Source organism: Argiope bruennichi, chromosome 3, assembly GCF_947563725.1.
Source record: "Argiope bruennichi chromosome 3, qqArgBrue1.1, whole genome shotgun sequence".
Taxonomy (NCBI): Eukaryota; Metazoa; Arthropoda; class Arachnida; order Araneae; family Araneidae; genus Argiope; species Argiope bruennichi.
In genome coordinates, this window is record NC_079153.1 from 29792747 (window position 1) to 29808776 (window position 16030).

Below are 16030 nucleotides of genomic sequence, written 5' to 3' on the forward strand. Positions count from 1 at the left end.
TAATTTTTATGTTAGTTTTGCTTTTTTATTGTCATAAAAACATTTCTTTTTGAAAATAATGATGTGAGAATAATCAGTTTCACATTTTCTTGGGAAAGAACTATGCAAAATGGCTTTTTTTTTTGTTTCTGATTAACATACAAGACCAAATTGTTAAAAAAAAACCCAAAGAAACATTTAATCAAATTTTTTTTAATTACATCTAAAAACAGTATGTTTATTTTTACAATTTTTAATTTATAACTTATATTATTATTAATGATTTAAAAAATATTTAGAATAAGAATTGTCAAATTTATAAGTAATAAAAAATGAGTATTAAGCTGCCTATTTTGTATTATTTACTTGAAGAATATTTATTTTATTTAAAAAATAAGTTACATAAATGCTTAATAATTGTTTTTTATACATAGTCCAGTCATATTAATGTGACCATCGCCTAATTTTGACGTCAACATTAAATAACCAATCACAGAAGGCACGTGTTATCAGCAAATTTGGTGGATATATAAAGTGTGTTGTAGGTAATCGGAAAACATTTCAGTTCTTGCAGTCATGCAGAAACAGGGAGATTTATATGGCGTCCAAAAGGGCATGATCATTGCCTTCAGGTCAAGGGTGGAAGCATTTCCGAAACAGCTAATTTTGTAAACTGTTCGTGGGCTGCTGTGGTAAAAGTATATTGTGCATGGCAAATTGGCACTATCGAAAATCCGCTATGTGGCAAATGTGGTGTACCACAGGCTATAGATGGCAGAGGTGAATGATGGTTACAGAGATGGGTGAATAGATGTACAATCGTACCAAGGGGCTACCAACAGTGTCTCCACAATGGCGGTTCAGCAAACGTTGCTGCATGTGGGCTTCCACAGCAGATGCCTGGTTATTGCATCTATGCTGATTGCTGTTCATCGGTGCCGGAGTCTGGAATTTAAACGCCCATACCGTAACTGGACTTCCAGTGAATGGAGACAGGCGGCTTTTTCTGATCAATCATGTTTTATGCTCCATTGGACAGATGGACATTGGCCTATAACGCATGAAACATCTGAAAGCAAACACCTTGCAATAATTGCCGGAAGAGTCCAAGCTGGAGGAAGGAGCATTATGGTCTGGGGAATGTTTTCGTGGTATTTTCTGGGTGCACTCATCATTGTGGAAAGCATGATAGATCAACAGAAGTATGCATCTATCCTTGCGGACCATGTTCACCTTTACATGCGAATTGTTTTTCATCAGGATGGTGAAATCTACCAGCAGGACAATGTGAGTGTCATAAAACTCGTAGTGTATGTGGTTGGTTCGAAGAGCACGAGGATGAGTTTGCTGTGCTCTCTTGGCCAGCAAATTCCCCGGACTTGAACCCAATTGAGAATCTGTGGAATCACTTCAATCGGGTTATTCACACCACGGATCCTCACCCGTGTAAGCGGGTGAGGAACTCTGGCCACGGCACTAGAGTTGGCATAGCTCAACATCCCAGTGAACACCTTCAGGAACCTAATTGACTCTCTTCCAACACGTCTGGTAGCAGTCCGCTGTGGGAAAGGTGGTTATTCTGGATTTTGATAGGTGGTCACATTAATGTGACTGGACCATGTAAATTGAATATATTGTGTAATACTAGATAAAAAAAACATGTTTCTTAAATAAAATTTTAGAAAAGTAAAATACATTTGGCATTAAATTTATTTGAAATGCAGTGTAATTCTTAAGAATTCTGGTCAAATTGAAACTGTTTGATAACAAGATTATGGAAAAGCATTGTTACCCAATAGTAAATAATATTAAAATACATTTAATTGTAAAAAGAATATATACCAGAGAAAAATCTTCATATTGAAATTTTTTTGTTTGAAAAAGTAGTGTAAAAATTAAACTCTTAAAAACTGATTTATTTTTTTGTAGTACGAGCCGTAAAAATAAATCCATATTTTCTTGCCTTTTGCATTCTAAATGGAATAGTAAATATGTCTGATACTTCGATATTTTAATTTATAGTGGAATATATATATATATGTTTCTTAACTGTATAATTTTTTTCTGCTGCCTAATTAAATTACATCTTAGTTTTAGAAAGGTATTGTCATATTGACTCAGCTCAAATACATGGAGTATAAAATATTTATGGATTCTAAGTAATTACACATCATGTTATAATATCTATAAATTTTAGCTTATCAGTTGAAGCACAGGGGTATTTGATTCTTAAACTATGCTTGGGACCACAAAGTTTTAAAGATAATAGGTAGTTATAAAGAAAAGTAAGTAATTTCCAGTGCAGGATTTTAAATTTCAGAGTATTCCAATGTTGCACAGAATTTAACTCTTAACACATTCATTTAATTCTCTCATGAAATTGTCTTTCCCTTCCTTACATTCAATTCTTTAAATACCAATTGAATTTTTTTAAATCAGTGCCCATTGATGTAAATTTTTTCATTTATGAGAAATTTTTAAAGTTTATTTGTTTTGTAATATTTTTTTTTTATTAAATTGCCTATCCTCTACAGCTAAAATGTTTATGATTGGAAATGTTAAATTTTTTTTTCTTCATTATAAAACTTCTTTTTTTTTTTTTTTTTTTTGCCAAAGATCTGCCAGGTGTTTAGACTTGGAGAATGCTAAGCTACTGAGGTCAATCTTTCTCCTTTTAGATTGACATATAAAGTTATCATGGTTTAAAATTATGAGGCAATATCCCTTCTTTGCTGTAAATCAGTACTCTGAATTAAAAAAACTAGGCATTTCAAGTAACAAAATATTTTTTAAATGTTCTGATAAATTAAACATTTTTGTGAATTTTTAAGTTTCTGATGCATAGGAGGCAACAAAAAATGCAAGTACATAGTTTTTAAAAAGAAACATAAAAATGTAATACAAAAGTTTTTTACTTAATAATTCTGCCTGAAGGAATATAAGTTAATAAATACTTGAATATCTTTTTACATGCTAATAAAACATCAGCAAACTATATAGTTTATCAACTGCGAATTAATACTTGAATATGGCTCCTAATTAAATCATTACCCTTTCGATGTATATTTGTGATTATATGGGCATAACACAGCGATATAATAACTACATAAAGCTTACATAATTTTGATATTTTGTTGTTTAACTTTAATTATTAAAACATAAAGCCATTAGCTTATTGTGAAAACAATTAACACAATTTTCAGAATCTCAGGGGGAAAAATGACTGATTATAGAATAAAATTAATCTAAGGATATTGATTTAATATAAATAATCACAACTAGTAAAAATTCAGAATATAATTTCTCTAGGAAATATTCCAGAAGTAGATTGAATGCTCAGATTTTAAAATAAGATAAATTAGTTTTAGAAAAATAGCATTTCATTTTGAAACTGTATTGATTTTTTTGGGAGGATATATATAATTTTGAATCATTAACAGATGATATGCAAGTTAGCATCATTTCCTTCAAATTTTCTCATTATACAAATGAAAGAATGATATTTAGAGATGCATTTACTTTACATAAGATCTATATTACGTAGATCTTCAGTGGAATCTTGTTTCTAACCCCCAAGACAGAGTATGTAGTATTAAATTGAGATATTATCAGTATCTAAAAGACATGATGATTGACAGAGGTTTGAGTATGTTGAGAGGTTTGAGGATGTAGTATTAAATTGAGATATTATCAGTATCTAAAAGACATGACAGAGGTTTGAGTAGAATGCATTTATACAAATATCACGTCTGCATATTAAAATAGATGAAAATTACTTCACCAAATTATAGAAAGGAATTATGCATAGATCTAACATTAAGCCAGAAAGGTAGAGGGGGCCTGTTAAATCATGTTAGGGAAAGAAAAAGGAGAAGCCTATTTATATATCATATGTTCCAAGAAACATATTTTTTAATGGATGTCATCATTGCTATTTATTACAAATTTACTGTTGTGTTCCTAGTGGAAGTAGAAACTAAATAATTATTCTCTTTTTAGATTTTATTTGACAGTTCAATTTCACATGCTTAGGAGATAAGATTTTCAATCTTTCTATTCACAATATTTTTGCCTTTAACCAATAGATGTGAAACAAATGAAATTAATAAAGCATGGAATGTAGATGAATGATAATTGATAACTTCAATAGATCAAGCATTTTCTTGACCTGCAAAGATGGTAAAGTTTATTTCTTAGTCAGAATTTCCAGTAACATACAATAAATTAATATTTTACTCAGAATATGTAAAATCAAGCTTCTTTTCATTGGGATTATCCTCTAGTCAGTCATATTTTCTTTGACAGAAAAAATACTGTGCTAAATTAGATTAATTTTTATATATACTTCTAATCTGTTTAACAAAGATTCATTAATGTATGGTGTTTATTGCCATTTCAATAAAAGATGAGAATTTGTTATGAAGTCCAAATAATTAAGAAATATATTCTACTTATTCCCATAATTCTTGGGGTACAATTTTTAAACTACAATTCTGGACTCAAAGTAGTCGATGGTTTAAATATTAAAAAATAAGACCTCTAAATTAGTTTTTTGAATCATTCATTAGATTCTTAAATACAAGTTTCTATATATTCCAGTTAAATAAATTTTCAAAAAAATTTCCCAGTACTATATAAAAGGTAATATACAACTATAGTAAAATGCAAATAATTTAATTGGTAGTATAAAAAAATAGAAAGATAAAATTTGAACTATTATTCTTTATTTAGAATTGAACTAAAATGTCCCTTTGGAAAACAAATCTTAATACATTCACCTCCCCCCTTCCAAAAGAAAATCACTGATTACATTAAAAATATATGCAATCTATCTAATACATAAATGAAATGAAATTATAAAATTTTAATTCTACTATATTCAGCACACATCAATCTTCCTTACCCTCTCTTCAAAATATTCCTTATTTGATGAAAAACAAGTCTAATTTTCATTATTGGAAACATCCTGTAATGTTTTACCCTTCAGCTGACACATTGCTTCATATTTTATCATTTTCATGTTATCCCAACACCTTTTGCATATGACTAAAAAAATAAGGGACTACGTTTGAATAATAGACAGAGTGACTTCGCATAATGACTAAAAATTTGAGAAAATAACTTGAATGTACAGGATTTAGGGCCAATATTTGCACACAATTTTTTCATTATAAAAAAAGTTATATCATAATTATGTAGACATTTCTCTTGCATTTATTTAATCAGCAATCACTGTGACAAGGAGTCAGTGATAGAACACAAGAGTCCATTTACATTTTGATGTTTTCAATATACATTGAATTGATAGCGGTCCTTTCTTTGTAACCTTCCCGTGCCTCATTGAAATGCTTGATCCTCTTGAAAATAATTTTTTTTTCTTCAGCATATTATCTTTTAAACAGCTTTCAACATTGTATAAATTTATAGAAAATATTTCCCTAACATTTTGTATCTCGATTTTATCTATTGAACATTTCCAATTGTTGATAAGAGTGAAAAACAATGAGCAACATATATAAATTACAGCCATTACTGATTGATTATCTGATAGTTATTGATGTCAAGCTAGTTTCCCTTTCCATAAAGCATACAAAGCACATGGGTGAAAATCATCTCAACGCCACACTAAGGACTTAATTTGAGCATTTATTGAAGAAGCTATGTAGTTATAAAGTTCTTCACTAACATCATTTAGTCAACACAGAAGAATAAAAATCATTAAGAAAGCTTGATATAACTTTAAATTGTTAAGTCTCAATGTAAAATATTTTTTAAATTATTAGAATATTAGAAACTGCAAATCTGAAAGTTTCAACTCTTACAATATTTTTTATTTTATCTGGTATTAAAAAAAGTATTTGCATTAACAATTTCTGAAAAGAATAGTGTGGAAAAAAAAAGAAGCTTTGGATAATATATTATGATCTTTATTGCAAAATATTACACTATATACAACATCTGAATAATATGGTCATATATTTTCTCTTAAGCGCAGAAACATGAACCATTTTCCTTTCAAGAGCAAATGAATACTCTTTAATGAGCATGAAAATATAATTATAAATAATTCTTAACTTTTCAATAAGAATACATAAATAGTAATCAAATAAACTTTAAAATGCATTAAAATAAATGAAATCTGATCAAAATATTTCAATACATTTGATGCAAAGGAGTTATTCAATAAACAATATGAAACATTCAGGCATACAAAATATGTACAATAAAAACAATTCAGTTCCTTTTCTGAATAGAAAAACCTCCTTGCTGGACAGAAGCTGATAAAATTCTTGTTTTATACTGTGTACTTAATCCAGTCATCCAAAATTTCAATACCTATGAGCCAAAAAAATGAAGCTAGTTAAAAAAAAGGGCATAACAATTTTTTTAATTGTTAGAACTGCATTTAATAACTTATAATAAAATGTGCAACTGAAAAATAATAGTTATTTCACAAATTATGCAATTAATAAGAAATTGTATGATAGTATAATAATTGTATAATAGTATTTTTACTGCTTCAGAAATTATTTATTATGAACAAAGATCACTATAAGAAGTAATGATATTAACATGAAATTTTCCTTGTTTAGAATTAACAGCAATATATAGAAATAAAAAAAGGTCACATCTATGTTATCACTTACTAGTTTATCATGTTCCTGTGCTCCAAGTACAGTTAAAAGTTTAGCAGTCTCATCTGCACCATGTTGCCCACCACGAGAATATGCAAATAAGACTTTAACTTTGCTGGAAGGAAGGGGAAAAAAATGATGATTATACATTGCTTTGAATTTTTTTTATTAACATCTTATAAATTTATTATAGGAACAATACATGCAAATGACATTCAGTACTTTAGATATAGAAAATTTAATTAAGTTTCAAAATATTTGCTTCTATAATTTTATTCATTACAAAGGGTAAATGTAAAGTTCAGCAAGCATATATGCAGCATTATAAAATTATATATTGATTTGAAATATGAAAAATAAAGATACAAACTTCATCCAGGCTTCTTTTGTACAGTATAAAAAGCTATCTAATGCAGCTGGAGAAAAAGATGAATCTGCAATTGCCCTTTCCATTTCAGACAGAACTTGAGGAGCTAGATAGGGAAGGGAAACAAATGCAATAAATTATTTGCTGTGTATAGCAGATTTTCATGCAAAAAATATTAAACTTGACTTATTTTTAAAAAAAAACTTATTTAAACTTGACATATTTTAAAAAGAAAATGGTAACATTTCATTATCTCATTTATAAAAATATTTTTAATCAAATTAAAATTTCTTAGCTGAAGAATCTATCCTTTGACAGGTATAATTTTCTTACCATATAAATTATTAATGCACTCAGTTTTGGAAATTTGTCATTAGTAGTTAAAAGCTCATTCCTTGTTTCTGATAATATACATTATGCAAATAAAAAGCAGAAACATCATTTTTTTTTACCAATCATATTACATAGTGTTCTAATATTAAATACCATATTTATTTAATAAATAATATCCAAATGCCTGTTCAATGTTTAAACTACACCAAATTTGTTAATTATTTTTATTAGGGCTACCTTACTTACCTACTCCAACGTGAATCACCTAGAAGCCTTCCAAGTATTAAATTAGCCTACTATTCTACTGACATTCCATCTACATTTTCTAATTTTTTTCCTGTGTATTTTTGCTATGACCAAATTCTGTTTTTTGGAAATAGACTCTACAGAAGGTGGAAACAGCTTTTCACACACGTAGCTCCAAGATTTCGTTCTCCTACCTTTTTACTATTTTATATATAAGCATTTCGTATCATTCTTTTTAAAGTGTATACAATTTTAATAAAATTTTGTTGAAATTTCAAAGTGTGTTTCAAAATAATAATTTAAAATAGAAGTGGTATTTACTGAATTAATTTCTTTCAGGTATAACTTTCTGAGTTTTAAAAGTGATGAAACATTAGAGTCCAACTCTTTTAAAGTACTACTTTCCTGTAGACATAGCTACTTTATTAAATATACTAAGAATAATAAATAAATTAATAATTAAAATACAGGATAAGAAAAATGTAACTTGGATAATTTAATTGATTTAGTGTGACCTGAAAATTTTAATATGCTGCACTTTTTTTAAAATGTAATATACTACTATTTTAAGCGACCAATAAATAAAATGTAGTTTTATAAAATACAAACTGTGAAAGAAAGAAATAGATAAAGTATTAAAATACTACAGAATAAAAATTATCATACATTTTTCAGGAAGAATTGCTGTTGTATGAAATAATATTTCAAAGTCCTCTAAACTGGATACAGTAGTATTTTTATACTTGGGATTTACTTCAACTTGGATATGCAATTGAGACTGAATAACATGATCAGGTATTGCAACATCTGGTTCAATACCCAAGAAATTACATTTCCAGGAATCTTCATATGTTTTAGAGTAATAAATAGGATGAAAGCAGCCTCTTGGCAATAAATCCTGAAAAGAAAAAAAAAGCATTGTTACAGAACAATATTACAGAATTATTGCAGATTATCTTATAGGAAAGATTTTAAAATAATGAAATCATAAAATGTTTTGAGAAAACATGTTTTGAAAATATTTATGATAATTAACAATTTTGACTTAAGCTGCAATTATATATTACTCATTTAATTTCTTGTTCACTCTGTATTTTAATATATAAATATTATTTAAAAAAATCAGTTAACAAAATATGAGTTAAACAAATGAAACCCATTCATTCATCCATTGATATCTATTCTATTTCAATGCATAGCTGATATTCTACATTCATGAAATAAGTGACAATAATAGCTTTGTTTATATTTTAGGCTTTAATTCTCTACTTGGAGTAAATTCTGTATAAGAATGTACAAATGACTAGAAGAGAATTCAATTTCCCTTTAAAGGGAAATTGTATCATTCTTTTCATTATTCCTTCTTATTGTCCTAAGAAGTTGCACTGACAGAATGAAAAATAATTAATAGATCCTCTTTAATCAATCTTTAGCAACATGGTGATTTCCTTCACAAAAAAGTGCAATTATTATTATCTGATTTTGCATTGGAAACAATCAGATGAACAACTTTTTCATGTAATTTTATCCAACTGTATTTTTTTTTTTTTTTTTTTTTGTAATTTCTTAATACCAGATATAGAATAACATTTGTATATCCATCTGTGCACAAAATAAATGATATATTATGCTGTGAATAATGCAAAAATGCTTGTGGAAGCACAGGATTTGATTGTGATTTGACAAATAAAGTACACAGAACATATGACAAGAAAAATAAGATCATTCTTAAGGATCTATAATTTGTATAATGCATGTAATGATACCATGTATGTAATAATGCCACTTTTAACGTCTCGATCCAATAAAAGGTAGCGTTATGATCAAATTCTTTATTTACATAAAATTACAGTTCATCATCTAGGTTAAATGATTCTTATTCGACATAACAAGGATAGTTCCTCGAATATTTTAGGAGAAACCTCCCAAGGGAACAGCTAGCCGACTCTTTAGCGTTCTCGAAAACAGGTCGTAGCTCTAGAGATCCACCGAACCTTCTCGGGTGGAACTTTCGTCGGACACACCGCTCTCAGACTCCTTCTGCATGATTCTTCTTCTCTTCCAATCTCCTCGCACTTTTATCCTGTTCCCACCCTCATTCACATTGGACCATTTTCCCGGTTATCCAATAACCGTTCAGCAATAACTTCACTGGTCTACCGTCGACCGTGGAAATCCGTTGGGGAGCCACCCTCCACAATGTAAAGAATGCAGGTTTACATCTGTTTCAAATACAATGCAGGTGGGGTCCCTTATCTCGACTCGCACTAATTGCCCAGATGTCCTTACTTTAAAGGGGTTGACCACCTGGCACTTTTGGAAGCACTTACACTGCGGTAGGGCGTTGCCATTGCTGATACTGCTGTTTGGATGCTAATTATAGAGCGTGGGAAAAGAAACATCACCATGGTCAAGCAGGGAAGAAGCTGAATCATTACACCACTTAGGAATGATTATCACAAAACAAACTTAATCATTTTAAGGCAGAAAACAACATATCCTAAACAATACCCCTAATCCTACTACAATTATAGTGAACTATTGTATTTAAAAGCACATAAATTAAACTAAATAATTTGCTAAATTGTAAAGAAATTATAGTACTCAAATGTTCTGAATAGATATATTTACACTCGGAACAAAATAACTTGCATATTGTGATTTAAAAATAAAGAAAAGAAATAATACATAAAATTTCAAAGGCACACAAGATTATAAAATGGGCAGCAACTTGCTATGTCAAGTCAGTTAAAAACAATGTCTAGATATTATTTAACTAATGGCAGCAAAATACATTAGATGAAAAAAAGGTGGAAAATGTAATCAGATTAAAATGAAATAGTAAAAGTAATAATATTTAGAATGGTCCACTATTTTTATAATTAATAAAATGTTTAAGATATCACTGAGTTAAATCTTGTAATTTTTCTAGAGATATATTATAACATCAGGATCAGAAAATTTCTAAGCAAATAAAAAGATTTATAATATATGATACTATCTAAGAAAGTGATGGCATTCTAAATTTTATAATTCCAACTTTTTTGACAACTAAATATAAAAGAAATGTGAACTTAAATAATCCATATATATTCACTATTAATGCATGTAAATTTCAAGCATTATAACATTCTATCACGAAGCAAAATGCAAAAATTCTAAATGGATATTATCATTCTTCAACACTTTACACTATAACTATAAATCAGGTTTATGGTTTATTAACAAAATTTTCATGCACTTACTTTCAAACATGTAATAATTGATTTCATCAAATGTAAGAAATTAGATTTGATAATTATTTGATTTCCAACAATTGTATGATATGCCAAACAATGAAATTTCTCTTTCCCTAAAATCTGAAAAAGGAATAAATAGTTCAACAATATAAGAATCAATACATTGATAATAAACAATTGAGTCTAAATAATATATATATATATATATATATATATATATATATATATATATATATATATATATATATATATATATATATATATATATATATATATATATATATATAAAGAAAGAAAATTACAATTCAGAGCTATAACCGATTCCAAAATCAGCAACAAAGAGAAAATGTTTCAGTACATGCTTTACCAAAATGAAACTTTTTTCTTTTCAGAATTTTTTTAATCTTTTAAGAACCAATTCTGCAATCCTAAACAAGAATTTAAAAAATAATAACCATAAAATAAAAATGTTTCCTTTACCTGAAAAAGTTCTCTTACTGATGTGAAAATAATTGAATCATTTGAAGATTCCCTGTCTGAAGAAATGTGGCTATTGTCTAAAGCTTCAGTTAATTCATTCACATTGGATGAAGTGTCAGTTTCAGTCTTTGCAAGATGAATTTTTATAAACCCTTCATCAGTTTCTAAATTAACAAAATTGATAAACTATGAGTCAATTTCTGAATCAAAAGTAAGCAAACTTATTTCAACATTTATATCAATAATTAAATACATAAGGCAGAATAAAATAATAAACGAAAGTTCATAAAGTAAAAGTTTAAACCTAAACATTTCTCATTTCTTTAAATGAGTTTTTTTATTTAATAATTTTTACAATCAACAAAAAAGATAATTTTAATTATCATAAATAACAAATAAAAATCAAGCTTACAATTTAATTCTCCAAGTTTATCCTCTAATTTGCTGAGCAATCAGATTATGATGCATGCAGTTAATTATGAATTTTTTTCTGTTTAAATTATAAAATATAATATTTAGTTAGATTATAACAGTACAAAATTCATAATTATTCTTTCAAAATGCAGATCAAAGCAGAGAAAAGAGGAAGAATAGAAAAAAAAAAAATAAATAAAAATAACCAAACATATTCTTAACGTACAGAATCAAATTAGCCATCACAAAAGTGACAATACAATGCAACAGGAGACTAAATCTATATATCTACAAATATATGACAGTTTCTCAATGTTTAATTATGTATGATGGCAAAGTATTTATTCATAGGTTATACAAAATCTAGACCAGCTATACATCATTTTTTTTTTAAATTTCTAAAAACATCTGTATCACCTGTAAAAAAATTAAAACTTCACATTTTATATTGAACTATTTATGATACATTTAAATATTTTAGATATAAAAATCAGATTTGTGATAATATATTGTAAATAACACAGAAGTAACTTGGTACTGAAGCAAGCTTAACTCAGAATGATATGATTAAAACTGTTATTTTTAGAAAACAATTATAATAGGGTTATTAAAATTTTTGGCACCATTTTTGATACTGTCTCAACCTTTTATTTTAATTCATAAAAGAACAATGTTAATAAATAAATGTAATATGACTACAAAGTGTAAAATTTTGTCACCTTCTTGCCTTTCCAGATCAATGAAAGTATCTTCATTTGGGAAACTTTCCACTAGTCTTTCACTGATACGCATGGCACCCGCTTTCAAAATCCATGTAAACCACATGTGAAGATAAGGAAATACTTCTTTATCATTTGTAAGATCCACCAGTGATCTGGCTTTTATATTACCACGCCGTCGTCGAAAAGTATCAATTGTCATTCTTGTAACACTATTTAACCGTACTGCTCGCAAATTCTGTTCAGATTGTTCAGCTGCATACACCTAATAATAAGAAAGGTATCAATTGAAGGGATAAAGAAAATTTATATACATTAATTTTTTAATAGAGAAAAATCTGATACAAAGAAAAACTAAACAAATGATACTTTATTTGCTTTTTCTTGAAGTTCATGTATTATCTTCTGAAGAAATTTCACCAAAAACTGCCAAGAGTTAAGCAAAAAGAATTTATCACGCATAACAATTATTATGCTGTACCAACTCTGGAAACCTCTAGCTTGACTGTCTTTGAGAAAGAATGTATGGCTAAGAACATGTCCTCGATGATCATCACCAAAGAATATTGGTCCTTCTCTTCCAGGGCAAACCTATCATAAAGAATGCAATATTATACCTAACAAGATTATTTAAAGAGTGCAGAAATCTGACAAAATACTTTTGATTTCAATCAGATAAGACAAAACAATTTCTACAAAATGCAAAACTGGGGGAAGAATTGAATGAAATCTTTTATGTATTCCTCCCAAATAATTTTTTAATAGAAATAATATCACACTTTTTCTCTTTAATCCAAATATTATTTTTTTATTGAAGAGGAATCCAATTAATATATATTAAAAGGATATTATGAATATTTTCTTTGAAATATTTACTAAATGTATAACTAAAAAATAATATCAAATATATTGAGGAATAAATTAGTTCACATTTATTTCAAATGGCTTACTTCACAACTTAAACTACGGACACAAGCTTGTCTGACAGCAATAAAGACATCAGGATGCAAGGGATACTGGCTACTGACGTAACTCACTCGTGCTTCATGATCATTACTAATGTAACCCCTTTTTTTACTTGTCATAGATGTACACCCCTAAAGAATAGGTTAGAATGTGTAAAGAAGAGGTATATGTAGTAGTAAATAAGAATAGATTAATTTTTGTTTAGTTGTAAAATTAAAAAGTGTATTATAATCGATTATTCAATCCATTAAACACATAAAAAATTAGATTTTTTAAAACATATTTCATAAAAGCAAAAATTCAATTTCATCTTAGAACACAAATTAAAAAAAAAAATTAATACAAAATTGAAATTACAATGAGAAATTAGTAGATATAAAAACATCTTTTATTTATCTTATTATCAATTTTTTTACAGTAATTTCCACATTAGTGTTTCTCTTTTAAAAAAACAATTACATAATACTTCTTGATCTTTATAGTAATATTTTTTTTTTTTCAATTTAAACAGTTTTTTAATGCAATATAAAGAAGAAAAAAGATGATGAATTAAAGGAAGTAAAAATAGAAGGTCGAGACATATTTCAGAATCTTTAGTAGACTAAGAGGGGGGGGGGGAAGAGAAAAAACACCACTAAAGGATAATTTAAAAAGAAAAAAAATCTTGTCAGAAAAGTATTATAAAGCAAATAAATTAAATTATTCGAAAATAGTTTCCATAACTTCAAACTGTTATTAATATTAACACTTGGATATTTTATGTTTTTCAAAACACTTTCCCAAAATAAAAATAAGTCATTCAAACATGTAGTACTTACCTCACAATTATCTGATTTCAAAGGAGGGGAACTAGTTTCTGTTAAACCAGAACGTTGAGAAAATAAAGAAGGCCCATACCATGATTTTAAAGATACACCTGGTTTTGAACTTTCAACTGAATTAACATCAGTCCATTGAGTTTCCTCAGTATCATGAAAAGCTTGAGTGCAAAAGAGCACACTAGGTCCATGTAATTCACAGAAGTTGCAAATACTAATTACTGCATTCATCTAGGAGGAAAAAATCAAGTTAAACTTAAAACATAACAATATAAATATTTTGCCTGATAATCAAATTTAGCATACTTTGCTAAATGTAGCATATATCTTTAAAATAATTGTGTTAAGTTTTAGGGAAAAAATTAAATAATAACTATGACAGAATTCCTTTTGATCATCATGGCAGTTTTTATCATCACGAATAAATCTACAAATGCAAAATCCATAAATAATGTGTAACATCACATACTTCCTTATATTAAAAATCTCTCAGAGGAATGCATAAATAATATCTAGAAGTGGCAAGTATACTATTTTCATTGCTTGCAAATTTATACATTATAAATAACATATGCTTTGGCAGGAAAACTAATTTTAATGCATCAGTATAAAAAATTCTCTTTTATTTGCAACTTAAAAAAAAAAAAAATTCTAAGATCCAACTATTTCACAAAATAAATTCAACCAAAGTATCATTAGTTAATTATGAAATCTTGCTTGCAGTATAAGCAAGAAAAATAGGTATGGGATGCTATATTTATGATGGAAGATATTTTTTAATATAAAAAATGATGTAAACAATAAAAATGAAATAACTATAACACATTAAAAGAGTGACAACGTATTAGCAGTAATAAGAGTTTATAATTTTAATATTTTTTAAAACTGTAAACATTTTCATGTAATATTGCGAAATTCATTATAGATCATATTTTTTATCCTTTTTTTTTCTGTTTCCGAAAAGAATCTAGTAAAAACATATAATTTTACATTTCAAATGGTAAATATTGTGATGATATAAATATGAAAATCGGTAAATAATTTGCGCTTAATTTTTTTGAATATTTATAACATTTTATGAAGAGAAGATAACTAAAAAAAAAAAAAAAAACCAACAGAAAGTAAAGTAACATCTTGTTTTAAAATCAATTAATATGCCCAAACAGATATTTACCCTGCCCTAAATTCAATGAAATTCAAACTTTTAAAACAGAAACTCGTGTCTGTGATTTCATTTTTTTTCAGTAATATGACAACATTGAATCGTTGCCAGAACTGTATAAATAAATCTTTGATAAAAAAACAAAAACAAATAAACAGCGAATTGTCGTAGTGCGCATAGAACTATTAATTTCAGAAATAAAAGAAAACAAATTATCTGCAAATAAAGACTGAAAAAATAATTTATTTGGTAAGACTTGATTTTTAAGCGTTCGTAGAATGTACGAATGGCAACCATATCATTATCTGAAACTTTGGAAAGTTTACAAAACTTTGAAGTTCCGTTTTTTGGGGATCACAGAGAGTTCAATGGTTTTCGTTTCTGTTTATTAATTTTTCACGATAAATTTGATATACATTTTTTTTTGTATGAATATGTTTATTAATTTAAATATACGAACTTAGTTTCCATTTCATTCAGAAGGGGAAGATTCAAACAATTATGAAATTGTAGTAGATTGTTATGAGCGAGGATAGAACCTGGGACCTTGTGGTCCGTAGCCGAGACCACAAGACTAAAGTAATACTCATGTCTCGTAGCTGTTAGCTGGCTTATAAGGTTCACCATAGTACTTTCAATCCAGTGGTCGGAGGTGAGACGAACAATATGGCT

The 16030-nt window shown here is 27.7% G+C and overlaps 1 protein-coding gene across 1 annotated transcript; it reads right to left on the reverse strand.

Annotated features, from left to right (window-relative positions):
* Positions 1-5890: 5890 nt before the first annotated feature.
* Positions 5891-15465, reverse strand: LOC129964079 (folliculin-like). The gene is made up of 11 exons (XM_056078756.1): positions 15371-15465; positions 14197-14427; positions 13363-13509; positions 12782-13003; positions 12413-12677; positions 11280-11443; positions 10806-10919; positions 8227-8458; positions 6985-7087; positions 6627-6729; positions 5891-6315 (listed from the first exon to the last, which is right to left on the reverse strand). Exons 2-11 carry the CDS (start codon positions 14425-14427, stop codon positions 6214-6216), a joined length of 1683 nt encoding a protein of 560 aa, XP_055934731.1. The 5' UTR covers positions 15371-15465; the 3' UTR covers positions 5891-6213.
* Between the last annotated feature and the right edge of the window lie 565 nt (positions 15466-16030).